At 43.6% G+C, this 15708-nt stretch overlaps 1 protein-coding gene and 1 non-coding gene across 2 annotated transcripts; one reads left to right on the top strand and one right to left on the bottom strand.

The window, feature by feature from the left end:
- Nucleotides 1–336: 336 nt before the first annotated feature.
- Nucleotides 337–10568, bottom strand: LOC138637916 (protein eva-1 homolog C-like). The gene is made up of 4 exons (XM_069726838.1): nt 10521–10568; nt 9270–9393; nt 1355–1501; nt 337–527 (listed from the first exon to the last, which is right to left on the bottom strand). The coding sequence occupies exons 1-4, from the start codon at nt 10566–10568 to the stop codon at nt 337–339; spliced, it is 510 nt and encodes a 169-aa protein (XP_069582939.1).
- Nucleotides 10569–15166: 4598 nt separating this feature from the next.
- On the top strand, nt 15167–15252 carry TRNAR-UCU (transfer RNA arginine (anticodon UCU)). The gene is given in 2 exon segments: nt 15167–15203; nt 15217–15252. It is a non-coding gene; the product is annotated as a tRNA-Arg (tRNA).
- The last annotated feature ends 456 nt before the right edge of the window (nt 15253–15708 follow it).

The following is a 15708-nucleotide window of genomic DNA, read 5'->3' as shown; positions in this document are numbered from 1 at the left end:
AGCGGCAAACCCAAAAGAGCCGAAGCGGCAAACCCAAAAGAGCCGAAGCGGCAAACCCAAAAGAGCCGAAGCGGCAAACCCAAAAGAGCCGAAGCGGCAAACCCAAAAGAGCCGAAGCGGCAAACCCAAAAGAGCCGAAGCGGCAAACCCAAAAGAGCAGAAGCGGCAAACCCAAAAGTTACATATATTTGTAAACAAGGCAAATTGGATCACATGCAAGGAATTTTAAAAAAAAATGTTGCGATAACTATTTAACATCACAACTACATCACAACAGTGCCCCCCAGTGAGACAGTAAAATTTTGCAATGAAAAGAAAAATCACTATTTCTCATTCCTATTGTCTCCAACCATCAACAAGAATGAAGGCAACCAGAGACTTACCGCAAGTGTAGACGACATTGAGGTTTTTGCGGATTCCAGGATAACACGGGTCTCCAAACTCATAAGTGCTGGCGTAAACGCTACAAGTCCGCCTGCCTTGGCAGCGCTTGGCCATGAGTGACAGCGCGGAGGATGACTGGCAATCTGAGGAGAAGAGGAACATTCCTGGTTACATTGTATCACATGACCCTTATTAATAGGAAATTATTAGTTTGTCTGAAAACCCTCTACCTGCACGGGAAACAAGAACCAGGAAAGATGGAGCTAACTGGTAACAGCACATCCCGGCAGTCATTTACCTCTCGGTACCTGCCACAATTAAAGGGGATTAAGGCTTCAATCGTAAATTATGTAGAGGGGCTACATAAAGTCCCTCTATATGAAGAGCAAGATCCCTAATCTGGTTGGATTTTTAACCCATTTGTTCACACTGATAAGCGGCGCCATGATGCCCTATCCCCTATTAAAGTAACACCCGTAACTTTTGGTTGGGGATTCCAACCCTATAAAACTACTATTGTCCTGAAATGCTAAAACTGAATCTTCTGGCTAAGTGTGGAGGACCCATGTAAATTCAGCACATCAGCAGAGAGATACAGCAATGTGTCACCAGATATTTCAGCATACAAAATTGCTTGCAGACACAAGATTGTAATGTTTATTTTTAAATTGACAAATTGTGCCGCACAGGACAGAATAATACCTTCCGTAATCAGAAGTAACGACCCACAGAAGAACAAAAAACAAATCTGCCACCACAGGACATGCCACCAAGAGTTATAGTCTGCACCGTACGGACAAGTTCTTCCGGCATAATTAGGTGTAACAATCTATGAGGATGGGTCCTGTTCCACTGTATGAGGAGCTTTCTGGTTTGTGAACAGGATTGTAGAACAACAGTGAAGACTGACACTATTTCCATAAATTTTTTCTTTTAGGAGGAAGCGGTCGTGTGGATTCTAGAGTCTTACCCACTGAAGCAAAGTCCTGGAACGGACACTCGAGGTCTCCACCCTGAAATCTTCCAAATGTAGCCGAGTAGATGGCGATGACTGTGTTCCTTTTACAGGTCAGCCTCAGGCGGTCATCTTCACAGGCGACCTTACTCTTGTATTCATCTAAAGTGAAGACGGCGCAAAAAAGTTATTTCTAATTATGTTATTTACTTTTTTCTTATGTTAATGATGTCCAACCTTTCAATAAAATTGCAGTACATGTACAGTGGGGCAAAAAAGTATTTAGTCAGTCAGCAATAGTGCAAGTTCCACCACTTAAAAAGATGAGGCGTCTGTAATTTACATCATAGGTAGACCTCAACTATGGGAGACAAACTGAGAAAAAAAAATCCAGAAAATCACATTGTCTTTTTTTTAACATTTTATTTGCATATTATGGTGGAAAATAAGTATTTGGTCAGAAACAAACAATCAAGATTTCTGGCTCTCACAGACCTGTAACTTCTTTTTTAAGAGTCTCCTCTTTCCTCCACTCATTACCTGTAGTAACGGCACCTGTTTAAACTTGTTATCAGTATAAAAAGACACCTGTGCACACCCTCAAACAGTCTGACTCCAAACTCCACTATGGTGAAGACCAAAGAGCTGTCAAAGGACACCAGAAACAAAATTGTAGCCCTGCACCAGGCTGGGAAGACTGAATCTGCAATAGCCAACCAGCTTGGAGTGAAAAAAATCAACAGTGGGAGCAATAATTAGAAAATGGAAGACATACAAGACCACTGATAATCTCCCTCGATCTGGGGCTCCACGCAAAATCCCACCCCGTGGGGTCAGAATGATCACAAGAACGGTGAGAAAAAATCCCAGAACCACGCGGGGGGAGCTAGTGAATGAACTGCAGAGAGCTGGGACCAATGTAACAAGGCCTACCATAAGTAACACACTACGCCACCATGGACTCAGATCCTGCAGTGCCAAACGTGTCCCACTGCTTAAGCCAGTACATGTCCGGGCCCATCTGAAGTTTGCTAGAGAGCATTTGGATGATCCAGAGGAGTTTTGGGAGAATGTCCTATGGTCTGATGAAACCAAACTGGAACTGTTTGGTAGAAACACAACTTGTCGTGTTTGGAGGAAAAAGAATACTGAGTTGCATCCATCAAACACCATACCTACTGTAAAGCATGGTGGTGGAAACATCATGCTTTGGGGCTGTTTCTCTGCAAAGGGGCCAGGACGACTGATCCGGGTACATGAAAGAATGAATGGGGCCATGTATCGTGAGATTTTGAGTGCAAACCTCCTTCCATCAGCAAGGGCATTGAAGATGAAACGTGGCTGGGTCTTTCAACATGACAATGATCCAAAGCACACCGCCAGGGCAACGAAGGAGTGGCTTCGTAAGAAGCATTTCAAGGTCCTGGAGTGGCCTAGCCAGTCTCCAGATCTCAACCCTATAGAAAACCTTTGGAGGGAGTTGAAAGTCCGTGTTGCCAAGCGAAAAGCCAAAAACATCACTGCTCTAGAGGAGATCTGCATGGAGGAATGGGCCAACATACCAACAACAGTGTGTGGCAACCTTGTGAAGACTTACAGAAAACGTTTGACTTCTGTCATTGCCAACAAAGGATATATTACAAAGTATTGAGATGAAATTTTGTTTCTGACCAAATACTTATTTTCCACCATAATATGCAAATAAAATGTTAGAAAAAAAAATCCAGAAAATCACATTGTCTGTTTTTTTTCAGTTTGTAAATTACAGACGCCTCTCATCTATTTAAGTGGTGGAACTTGCACTATTGCTGACTGACTAAATACTTTTTTGCCCCACTGTATATGTAAAAATCATTATTTTTTTAATTTATATTTAAAGTAATCACCGAGTTTCAGGTTGCAATCTTCATTTATTTTCAGACTCTTCTGATGGAGATTCCAGAATGATTAAAATTTCAGATTTTTCTTGTGGGAATGACCCTCCTGGCAGTGTAGGCTGGAATGCGAGGTGTGCGTGTCCCGGTAAGGCTATGTGCACACGTATAATGGTCCACTGCAGATTTTTCCGCAGCGTATTTGATAAATCTGCAGGGCAAAAATGCTGCGTTTTTGCTGCGGATTTGCCGCATTTTTTCTGCGATTTTACTACTGCGGTTTTCTATCGGAACAGCTGTAAAACTGCTGTGTAATCCGCAGGAAGTAGTGACATGCTGCGGAATGTAAACTGCTGCGTTTCCGCGCGTTTTTTTCTGCAGCATATGCACAGCGCAGCAGTTTCCCATTAGTTTACATTACAATGTAAACCTATGGGAAACAAAAAACGGACGCGCAGCTGCGGATCCGCAGCGCTTTCCGCATCGTGTGCACATAGCCTAATAGAGGATACAAAAATTCAAAGGAACGGATGGCACACACACACACACACACACACACACACACCCGTTAAAAAACTTCTTTATTCCAATACTTTAAAACATCGGCGTCGGGAGGATGGGAGCAGGAGTGGAATGGAAGACAGCAGTTTTGCGCTGCAGTGGCGCTTCTACTGGTCACACCAGTAATAGATGAACAGACTTCACATCCAGCCTATACCCCAGTAATATAGAATGGATGTGAGCTCTGTGTATGTCTCCCTCTAGTAAAGGCTGGATGTGAGGTCTGTGCGTCTGTCCCAGTAACATATCCTGGATGTGAGCTCCATCTCTACAAATAATACAGGCTGGAAGTGAACGCTGGGCATGGGCATCTCCTCTTGTAATAGTGAGTGGGTGAGTATCCCAGTAATATAGGCTGGATGTGAGCTCTGTGTGTCTCCCAGTAATATAGGCTGGATGTGAGGGTCTGTGTGTCTCTCACAGTAATATAGGCTGGATGTGAGCTCTGTGTCTCACAGTAATATAGGCTGGATGTGAGCTCTGTGTGTCTCTACCAGTAATATAGGCTGGATGTGAGCTCTGTGTGTCTCTACCAGTAATATAGGCTAGATGTGAGCTCTGTGTCTCTCCCAGTATTATAGGCTGGATGTGAGCTTTGTGTGTCTCTCCCAGTAATATAGGCTGGATGTGAGCTCTGCGTGTCTCTCCCAGTAATATAGGCTGGATGTGAGCTCTGCGTGTCTCTCCCAGTAATATTGGCTGGATGTGAGCTCTGTGTGTCTCTCCCAGTAATATTGGCTGGATGTGAGCTGTGTGTGCCTCCCAGTAATATAGGCTGGATGTGAGCTCTGTGTGTCTCCCAGTAATATAGGCTGGATGTGAGCTCTGTGTGTCTCCCAGTAATATAGGCTGGATGTGAGATCTGTGTGTGTCTCCCAGTAATATAGGCTGGATGTGAGCTCTGTGTGTCTCCCAGTAATATAGGCTGGATGTGAGGTCTGTGTGTCTCTCCCAGTAATATAGGCTGGATGTGAGGCCTGTATGGTGCCCCAGGGTCCTAGTAGTCACAGTTACATTGCTTTTCTCATGGAAAAGGTCATGTTATGTTTGGAAGCGATGAAGGATAACTTTTCAGCTAATCACCATACACACATGTTCACACTCCAGGCCACAAGGGGGAGCTTTTGATCCTATTCCTACTTTACTCCCCTATATATTGTGGTTTGGAGGGAAAGAGAAGGCAGATCGTCAGAGAGAGAAGGGAGCAGACCGACAGTGTCAGAAGGTCTGAAGGGGCCGTGTAGCCTGAAGTACTACAGCCCCTGGAGAAAGACATACAGAAGGAAAGGACATCGTTCAGTGAGGGTGAAGGAGAGCGAGGCACAGGCGAGGACACCGGGGGAGGACAGCAGCGAGCAGACTGTCTACCTGGAAAAGTGCAGATAACCGGTAGCCGGCACACCGAGGTTGTAAGGGACTAAGACTTACACCACCACCGCAGACACCAGCAACCGCCAAGTAATAGCCCCTAACGGGACTCCTGCACCTCTTCAGGGATCTGTGTCCTCCTTTCCGTGTCTACTATCCTAAGTAAGGTTTGAAAAAGACCCAGAGGGTCGAAACGTTACCTTACAACACTGCGGCGATACCTCTATTTTTGGTGTTTCAAAATAATAAAAAAAACATGTTTGGCTCACAATATTCTGAAGATATCTTTTCTTGAGTGTGACTGTTGATGTTCTTGATTACGTCAGAGACAGGCAGGACAGCTGAATTGCAAGTTACCTGTCCGCCACACACACACCTGAGACACAGTAACATAGAGCCCGGGGCATGATAGACAACTTGAGCCTTTTTACAGGGACTCTGTCATACAAGTATTGTCCTATCCTATATCGGGGACAGAGAAGAACTGTGAGGACCGTATCTGAAGCCATAGGCAGTAAGGGACTACAACACCGCGCTAGAGGAAGGCTATTAACTCCACCTGGTAAATGGGACTCTGGATTCTCTTCCAAGTCGGCCGGACCCTACCTGCCCTGTGATCTGGTGCCCTGGACTATGGCTGCCTGAAGTCTTCAGTAAACCAGGTAAAGAGACTGCAAACCTGTGTTCTCGCTCTTTACTGCGCCATTCACCAGTCTACCATCTACACACCGGGAGCCCTGGGGATATACTTCACTTATGGGAAGTTATACCATCTAGCTGCCATAACATCACCCCAGTGGATCACTTAAAGCAGCGTCGGTCCCCACTGACCGAATACCACAGGTGGCGTCACGAACATAAACTTTATTCAATTTTCCTTTAACATGGGCGCCCAGGACCACGGACTAATTTCATTTTTTTCTTCCAGTTTCTCTCTCTCCTGGGGATACCATCCCCTTGTTCCAGGCAGTGGAACTCAGACAACTGGGAAAGGAAGTAGGTTGCACAATGTAACAGAATAGAGGGACGGGGAGCAGAGAGCAGTCACAAGACGCAGCTCTGAGTGTAAGAAGCACATAAAGGATTTACAATCCAAGATAAATATGGTGATTTTTTTTTTTATGACGACCATTTACAAATGTGCAGAACTTTGTTTTTGTTTTCTTTGCTTCCTAAATGCAAAATTCTGTGCAAAGATTTTCAGATCCCCTAAATTGTATGAATTTCTCTTCATTTCTTCTAGTGCATCAAAAATTAAGTAGTCACCCAGCTTTCCCAAAATTGTTAATTCCAATCAATAAGGCTGCAAGTCATGTCCCACAGGTAGTCATCCAGCTTTCCCAGGACATGCACATTTGTCTAGTTCTACATTCCCGGTTCCCATAGAATTACCTGACTAGGCAGATTTGCTTTTTAAAGATCTGGGAAAGCTGGGTCGAAACCCCATGATTCTCAATCAACACTTCAGGTTTTAATATTTGATTATTCTTACATTATATTAGGTAATAATATCTTAACAGGAGATGACAAGAGTAGATGATTCCACCAGGTTGCGTCTATATATTCTTGGAAAAGCTGGGTGACCAATTTAAATCCAAAGTGCACATTTTATAGATGTCATCTAGATTTTTAAATTCTTGAGAAAATAAAAAAAAGTTTGCCTCATTTTCCAGCAATACATTCCTTACTCCAATTCGGCTGTATTCCCTGCTGAATTTGTTGTCCAGAAGAATAGGAAAGTTGGGTGACCACCCATGACAAAGCCATAATGAGGGTTGTCATCTTTTTTCATTTGTCCAAATATTGATTTAGTCACATACAAGTCTAAGCAGGTGCCTATATAAAGAGTGCAATGCCCCTAGTGTCCCAGGGGTCCAGAAGTCCCTCTACCACATAAGACCACAATATGGCACAAGTGAGGCTTCCTCCGTGGTCTCGACGTTTCATGCTGCACCTCTCAGTCTATCCAGCTGTATTTTTGTGGGACGTTTCTGGGAAAGCAATAGAAATAGTCGCATCTCCCACCTCGGAGTATAGCAAGAGACAAGTGCCCCTTCTATCACTGGAAAATATGGCTGACATGTCATTAGCACTGGCTGATCAGGAGTCTGGGAAAACTGGATGAGAACATACATATATGACAGCAGTACTTGCCAAAATGGGGAAGCACTGGGACGCTGTCCAGTCTCTTGCAGTCAAAATTGTCACGGAAGACTTGGACCCAAGAATCCTGAGTCCAGGTCTAAGAAAAAAAACATTGTGGGGTCGTTTCAGACCCTGAGATGTCCAGTCTGTTTATTTCTGTTAATGATTATGGCTTACAGCCAATGAAGACCCAAAAGTCATTATCTCAGTAAATTAGAATACTTTATAAGATCTGCAAAGGCTTTTTAAGCATTTAAAAAAGGTCCCTTAGTCTGTTTCAGTAGCTCCACAATCATGGGGAAGACTGCTGACCTGACAGATGTCCAGAAGGCGTCATTGACACTCCACAAGAAGGGTAAGCCACAAAAGGTCATTGCTAAAGAAGCCGGCTGTTCACAGAGTGCTGCATCCAAACATTTTAATTTAAAGTTGAGTGGAAGAAAAAAAGTGTGGTAGAAAAAAGGTGTACAAGCAACCGGGATAATCGCAGCCTTGAAAGGTTTGTTAAGAAAAGGCCATTCAAAAAGTTGGGGGAGATTCACAAGGAGTGGACTGCTGCTGGAGCCATTGCTTTAAAGACACCACAGATGTATCCAGGACATGGGCTACAAGTGTCACATTCCTTGTGTAAAGCCACTCATGACCAATAGACATCGCCAGAAACATCTTACCTGGGCCAAGGAGAAAAAGAACTGGACTGTTGTCAGTGGTCCAAGGTGTTGTTTTCAGATGAAAGTAAATTTAGCATTTTATTTGGAAATCAAGGTCCCAGAGTCTGGAGGAAGAGTGGAGACCTCACAATCCAAGCTGCTTGATGTCTAGTGTGAAGTTTCCAGTCAGTGATGGTTTGGGGAGCCATGTCATCTGCTGGTGTAGGTCCTCTGTGTTTTATCAAGACCAAAGTCAGCGCAGCCGTCTACCAGGACATTTTAGAGCACTTCATGCTTCCCTCTGCCGTTAAGCTATTTGGAGATGGAAATTTCATTCTCCAGCAGGACTTGGCCCCTGTCCACACTGTAAACCAGGTATTGGTTCTTTTGGCAAACAACAGTATCACTGTGCTTGATTGGCAGCAAACTCGCCTGACCTTAACCCCATAGAGAATCTATAGGGTATTGTTAAGAGGAAGATGAGAGACCCCAGACCCAACAATGCAGACGAGCTGAAGGCTGCTATCAAAGCAACCTGGGCTTCCATAACACCTCAGCAGTGCCACAAGTGGATCGCCTCCAAGCCACACCACACTGATGAAGTAATTGATGCAAAAGGAGCCCCGACCAAGTGTTGAGTGCATTTACTGAACATACATTTCATTAGGCCAACATTTTGTTTTTTTAAATCATTTTTCAAGCTGGTGTTATAAAGTATTCCAATTTACGGAGATAACAACCTTTGGGTTTTCATTGGCTGTAAGCCATAATCAACATTAACAGAAAAACACGTGAAATCGATTACTCTGTTTGTAATGACTATAGAATATATGAGTTTCACTTTTTGTATTGAAGAACCAAAATAACTTTTTTGATGATATTCTAATTTTTGTGTGAAGCACCTGTACGTCCAAAAATTTGCTATGTGTACCAAACTAAAAATTTCCCTGCATTTAATTAAACGTTATAGGCGTTTACTACATAACCCCTACCCCCCAAAAAATATATATATTTTTTTTTCTTTCAGGACAAGTGGGAGGAGCATGAAAACAAAAATCAAAAAAATCCACACCAATGAGCAAGTAGAGTCCCACCCCCTCAGGAGCTGCACCAATACAATATAACAGGTTTGTTTTGCTTTTTGTTTTGTTTGCAGCATTTTTTTTTTTAAATAGTTTTAGACCCCTTTATCCAAAACCCTGTTCATGCCCAGATTGCCATCACCGGACTTCATTAGCCGGCCCGGGGTCATGCAGGGTTCCCAAGACAATGAAGAAAACTGATATAATGAGAAGTGTAACCTCAACCAGACTCGGAGATTCCTTTACTTACTTGGTCGGCATTTGTACCACACAATCAAATACTTGCTGGTCCCGGGACACGGATCCAACCCGAACAGATGACTATTGACAAGCAGCTGGCAGCTTCTCCGGTCCTGGCACTCATCCAGCACTTTCTGCACAGGAGAACAAAAAAAATAAAAAAACTACCTTTGCTTTACATTGACATCATATGGCAGTAACATAATAGGAGTCATTATTACATTGTTAGGTTTGTGCTCATGAGCTCATGATTTTTATCCCCAATATGTTTCATGCTGACCCATAGCAGTTTCATTTTCCCGACAATTTATAGGGCAGGAACCAGCATGTGTTCAGTAACATCACCCATACCCTTACCAACACCCTTATTGGGATTGTCCACTTAACGACCAACACGTGGACAAGCGCTTGTGGCCAGGGACACCATTTCAATGATGGCACACTGGGGGAACATTATGGATGCGGGGCCAAGTCCGTCACATGTGCTCCTAAAGCAGAGTATTGCTGACTCTTACCAGGGTTTCCTCCACCTCCAGAAATTCCTACATCCCCTCCTACTCATCCTCCATTTCCGAGCACGTCATCCACAAATGCAGGAAGCTCTTCTGCACTGCCTCAGCGAAGCGGCAACAGGATCTGCTGAAGCCAATTTGCCACGGTGTGTGGTTTGTCTTCTAAACAGGAGTTACTTAAAAGGGATAACAGACCAGAGATCTGTGGTTTTTGCCACTGAATCTCTAACCAGGCATGGTCGTGTGTGATAATGGGTGTAACCTGGTGGCAGCTGCAGAGTTTAGCAAGCTCACACATTAAGGGTATGTGCACATGTTCAGGATTTTTTTGCGTTTTTTCAGACGTTTTCTGTGGAAAAATGCTAAAAAAAAAAAAAACCCGCATACATAAGCATCCCATCATTTTTAATGCATTCTGTAATTTGTGCACACGCTGCGATTTTTTTCTGCCAAAAAACACATCGCGGTAAGAAACGCAGCATTTTCATTAATTTTGCGGATTTTTCGCATTTTTGCCGCTATATTATTGCATTGGGAAGCTCAGGAAAAAAAAAAAAAAAAAAAAAAACAATCCACCCCCCAAAAAAAACATGCAAAAAATGCAATAAAAATGCGAAAAAAACACATGCGGATTTCCTGTGGAAAAAGTCCTGATTTGGTCAGGAAAATTCTGCACACTTTCCTGAACGTGTGCACATAGCCTTACTGTCCTTGGCAACTCGGTAATTCATTGGTTTCTAAAAATATACCCAGATTTGGAAGAGCTTCTGGTCAAGATATGATACGCCAGTGCCCATTTCCGCTAGTCGGCTACAGCTACTGCCCCTCTGTCAGTGCTGCAGCAGAGCATGCAACATATGGGATAGCTGACGCACCACTGCAATATGCAGATATATAGAGGGGGTGCAAGACTGATGGCTAATAATGCATACTAACAAAAGCACAAGAAACAAGAGCCATCCAAATATCTGCACACCACCAAAGTGATAATAATAATGTAAGCTTTATTGGGAACATAATTAAAAACATCTAAAATCACACATAACCTCCGTGCAGATGCCCCTGTGAACACTGTGTGCCAAAATATACATAGATATATAAACGTATAAAAAAATCATACAGACGTGTCCCTGCCCTCTGCACTTATTATTAATGTAACTATATATAGTCAAAATTTGGAATGAACACGCTGTATACAACCATATAACAACAAATATGCACACAGTCAAGTGTAATACAAGCCAAACAGCATGCAAATAGCATGCAACACCCCACCACAATATGCAGCTTCCAGCAAAAAAACCCTATGGACCCAGAGGAGCAGATAAAATAAACTGCCCTAGATATCCAAAGAAAGGGACAGGGGAAGATGTCCAAATATATACCCTGAAATACCCTGCATAGTCTGATCCTAAGAGTGGCCACAAAGGTGAAAATAGTGCTGGAGAAAGCACCATAGGATAAATCCTGCTGCAGGAGGCTGTGAGGCCGAATAGTCACAGGGCAAATGCGACCGGAGGAGAAGCCCAATGCGTGTCGCTGTTCTAGGACAGCTTCGTCAGGGGAAGTAGTGCAAATACCCCCAATAGCTCTTAAATACCTGATAATCAATTGTGTGGTCAGGTCCGATGTGTGGCTGGCAGAGCATGGGGGCCGGAAAACCGGAAATGACACCAGGAAGAAGGGAAAAAGAAAGTGTCCTGAATGACAGAGCATGCAAGTGTCAGCTCACCGACTGGTGTGCGACATCACTATGCGCTGGAACACTACACATGCTGGCTAGGCTTCGTGAGCAGAAGAGGCCAGTGGTTAAGTACCAACTCCAACACACCCGTCTGTATTCTGATAAGCCTCTATGCATAACTGAAGAGTGGGAAAGGAGGGCTTACATTTGTTTGGTTCTCCAAGACTAAGTAGACAGAAGCTGGATAGTTGCACTGACTATGGCATCATTGATGCGGTTTAATTGTGAGCAGTGACTGAGAACTCGATTTCCATACGGAGCAGTTGGGGATGGAGGAAGACATGACAGATTGTAGCCAGACCAGCCTTATCTCATCTGCTCCGTGCAGACTAGTTATCAATGAGAAGGTGGATGCTGATGCGGAAGAGGAGGAGCAGGAGCTAGCGGCTAGCACAGAGGCTAGTAGCCACACAACCTTCGTCCAGGCTCCCCTTCATGGATGGGAATAAGGAGGAAGAGAGCGAGGAGGAAGAAATGGAGAGTCATCATGTATTTCCGTGCCAAAACTATACATCACAAATTTATTCATATAGGGAAATTAAGTGTCAGTCGTCGGTAAGTGGCGACATCACTTTGCAGTAATTAGGGTGCCAACCTGGACGGATAGGTAGGAGGGGGGGATTTAAGAGGATCAACAGGAATATTGCTCCCTTATCTTAAACTGATCAGGAGCTGCTATTTTTTTTATAAAATTCACAAATTCATTTGTCGTCATTCGTCACATGTGCAGAGGAAACTTTTAAATTAATAAAGTTATAAGTTTTAACGGGTCATGTTCTTTGGTGAAATGAGGCATTATATTGACAAATGATTTCTATTGACGCATTACAATGAAACGCATTACAATGAAACCCTGCAAAGTGCTCTGGATGAAGCTGCTCCTCCTATACATAAAACAACTCGGCACAGACGGCAGCAACCGTGGCACACGCTGCAAACACGTTTCCTGCAGCGGTACTCCAGGTGTGCAGAACGTCTGTGGAGAAAATCTAATCTACCCGAAGATTTCATCCATTATAAGTTCATGCTAAAGACATACAATTCTGCCCTTCACCTCTCCAAACAAACCTACTTCAACACCCTCATCACCTCCCTGTCCAATAACCCTAAACGTCTTTGACACGTTCCAGTCCCTACTCAACCCAAGAGAGCAGGCCCCAACCACGGATCTCCGTGCTGACGATCTGGCCAATTACTTCAAAGAAAAAATTGACCACATTCGACAGGAAATCATCTCCCAATCTCTTCATACCATGCACTGTCCTCCCTCCCCCACTGCATCTAGTTCACTCTCTGACTTTGAAGCAGTTACAGAAGAAGAAGTAAGCCGGCTCCTTGCATCTTCTCACCCGACCACTTGCACCAGTGACCCCATTCCATCACATCTCCTCCAGTCCCTTTCCCCGGCTGTCACCTCTCACCTAACAAAAATATTCAACCTTTCCCTCACTTCCGGTATTTTTCCCTCCTCATTTAAGCATGCAATCATACATCCATTACTTAAAAAACCATCCCTCGATCAAAACACTGCTGCTAATTATAGACCTGTCTCTAATCTTTCCTTCATTTCTAAACTCCTCGAATGCCTGGTCCACTCCCGTCTTACCCGCTATCTCTCAGATAACCCTCTTCTCGACCCTCTTCAATCTGGTTTCCGCTCTTTACACTCTACTGAAACTGCCCTCACTAAAGTCTCTAATGACCTACTAACAGCTAAATCTAATGGTCACTACTCCATGCTAATTCTCTTGGATCTCTCTGCAGCATTCGACACTGTGGATCATCAGCTCCTCCTCACTATGCTCCGCTACATCGGCCTCAAGGACACCGTTCTCTCCTGGTTCTCCTATCTCTCTGACCGATCCTTCACTATGTTTTGCTGGTTCCTCCTCCTCTAACCTTCCCCTTACTGTTGGGGTTCCTCAAGGATCAGTCCTAGGCCCCCTACTCTTCTCGTTGTATACTGCCCCTATTGGACAAACAATCAGTAGATTTGGTTTCCAGTACCATCTCTATGCTGAAGACACCCAATTATACACTTCTTCTCCTGATATCACACCGACCTTTTTAGAAAACACCAGTGATTGTCTTACCGCTGTCTCTAACATCATGTCCTCCCTCTATCTGAAACTAAACCTGTCAAAAACTGAACTCCTCGTGTTCTCTCCCTCTACTAACCTACCTTTGCCTGACATTGCCATCTCCGTATGCGGTTCCACCATCACTCCAAAGCAACATGCCCGCTGCCTTGGGGGTCATCCTTGATTCTGACCTTTCATTTACCCCCTACATCCGATCACTGGCTCGCTCTTCTTACCTGTATCTCAAAAACATTTCTAGAATTCGCCCTTTTCTTACTTTCGACTCTGCAAAAACTCTGACTGTTTCACTTATTCATTCTCGTCTGGACTATTGTAACTCTCTACTAATCGGCCTCCCTCTTACAAAACTCTCCCCTCTCCAATCTGTCCTGAATGCTGCAGCCAGGATCATATTCCTCACCAACCGTTACACCGATGCCTCTACCCTGTGCCAGTCATTACACTGGCTACCCATCCACTCCAGAATCCAGTACAAAACTACTACCCTCATCCACAAAGCACTCCATGGCTCAGCACCACCCTACATCTCCTCCCTGGTATCAGTCTACCACCCTACCCGTGCCCTCCGCTCCGCTAATGACCTCAGGTTAGCATCCTCAATAATCAGAACCTCCCACTCCCGTCTCCAAGACTTTACACGTGCTGCGCCGATTCTTTGGAATGCACTACCTAGGTTAATACGATTAATCCCCAATCCCCACAGTTTTAAGCGTGCCCTAAAAACTCATTTGTTCAGACTGGCCTACCGCCTCAATGCATTAACCTAACGATCCCTGTGTGGCCTATTTATAATAAAAAAAAAAAAAAAAAAAAAAAGGTTCCTCGCATCATGTTCTCATACACTTTATGCAGTATTAGCCCTCTGTGTCTGTACTGCTACATACTTAGGCAATTAACTGGTTCATGCAGCTTTACATGAACACCTGAGCCTTACACTATGGCTGGTCCGAATAACTAAAGCAATTGTTACCATCCACCTCTCGTGTCTCCCCTTTTCCCCATAGTTTGTAAGCTTGCGAGCAGGGCCCTCACTCCTCTTGGAATCTATTTTGAACTGTATTTCTGTTATGCTGTAATGTCTATTGTCTGTACAAGTCCCCTCTATAATTTGTAAAGCGCTGCGGAATATGTTGGCGCTATATAAATAAAAATTATTATTATTATATTATTATTATTGACTAATGATTTCTATCATATGTAGGCATTTTTGTCTAAGTCACAGATGTGAGTATCCTCCAGAGAAGGAGAAAAAAAAAAAAAGAACTGTAGCAGCTCCTCATTCTGGTCACAAATGAGGGTCCTACTTGGAGACCACCTCTTCCTTGTATTTTAAACAGTTCTCTGGTATAGAAAACTATTAAATGATTTTACTCAAACTAATTATTAATAGTTTGTTCTCCCTTTTCACAGTGAGTGAAGAGGATTAGTGACGGTGCGAGGGACGGAATCTCCTGAGTACATGACCCCATGGTTTCACTTACAGCCTCTGATACACCAGCGAGTGTGTGGAGCAGCAGAGATCACAGCCCATGACGAGAAGACAACAGATGGCTCTGTGGCGCAATGGATAGCGCATTGGACTTCTAGTGAGAAGAGGATATTCAAAGGTTGTGGGTTCGAGTCCCACCAGAGTCGTGGTTTTGATACACACATTTTTCCTTTTTCCTTCCATAACACTTAAAAAAAAAAATATCCAAGTGCAATTAAATACCATGCAATTACATTGTCTGGGGTTTACTGTCTTCATAATGTATTGGATGCACTTATGAATAAAAAAATATATATATAAAATATTAATGTGACCAGTCATTATGCTGGGAAAAAATCCCCATTGAGAAAATTAAATATAATTATAATATATTTAATATAGATACATGTAATATAGAAGTGTATAATGTGTATGTATGCGCCTAATGTCTGCATATTATAATTATGCATATTCGTATACATTAATGTTCTAAATCACTCAACTGAAACTGCCCTAACTAAAGTCATCAATGACCTACTAACCGCCAAGAGCAAGAGACACTACTCTGTCGAAGGCAGAAGACAGGTCCAGGAGAAGGACACTGTCGACCATTCCCTCCTGCT

This window comes from Ranitomeya imitator, chromosome 5 (genome assembly GCF_032444005.1).
Source record: "Ranitomeya imitator isolate aRanImi1 chromosome 5, aRanImi1.pri, whole genome shotgun sequence".
In the NCBI taxonomy this organism is placed as follows: domain Eukaryota; kingdom Metazoa; phylum Chordata; class Amphibia; order Anura; family Dendrobatidae; genus Ranitomeya; species Ranitomeya imitator.
The sequence above is the reverse complement of the archived record's forward strand: the minus strand, read 5'-3'. Positions and strand labels throughout refer to the sequence as shown.

What these genes read in the sequence shown, in the direction of transcription:
- LOC138637916 (XM_069726838.1), bottom strand. Translation starts at nt 10,568, where the DNA reads ATGGGCACTGGCGTATCATATCTTGACCAGAAGCTCTTCCAAATCTGG. An exon ending in AGAAGCTCTTCCAAATCTGG is followed by an intron (nt 9,394 to 10,520) that starts GTATATTTTTAG and finishes TCTCCTGTGCAG; the next exon opens with AAAGTGCTGGATGAGTGCCA. An exon ending in CCAGGACTTTGCTTCAGTGG is followed by an intron (nt 528 to 1,354) that starts GTAAGACTCTAG and finishes TCTTCTCCTCAG; the next exon opens with ATTGCCAGTCATCCTCCGCG.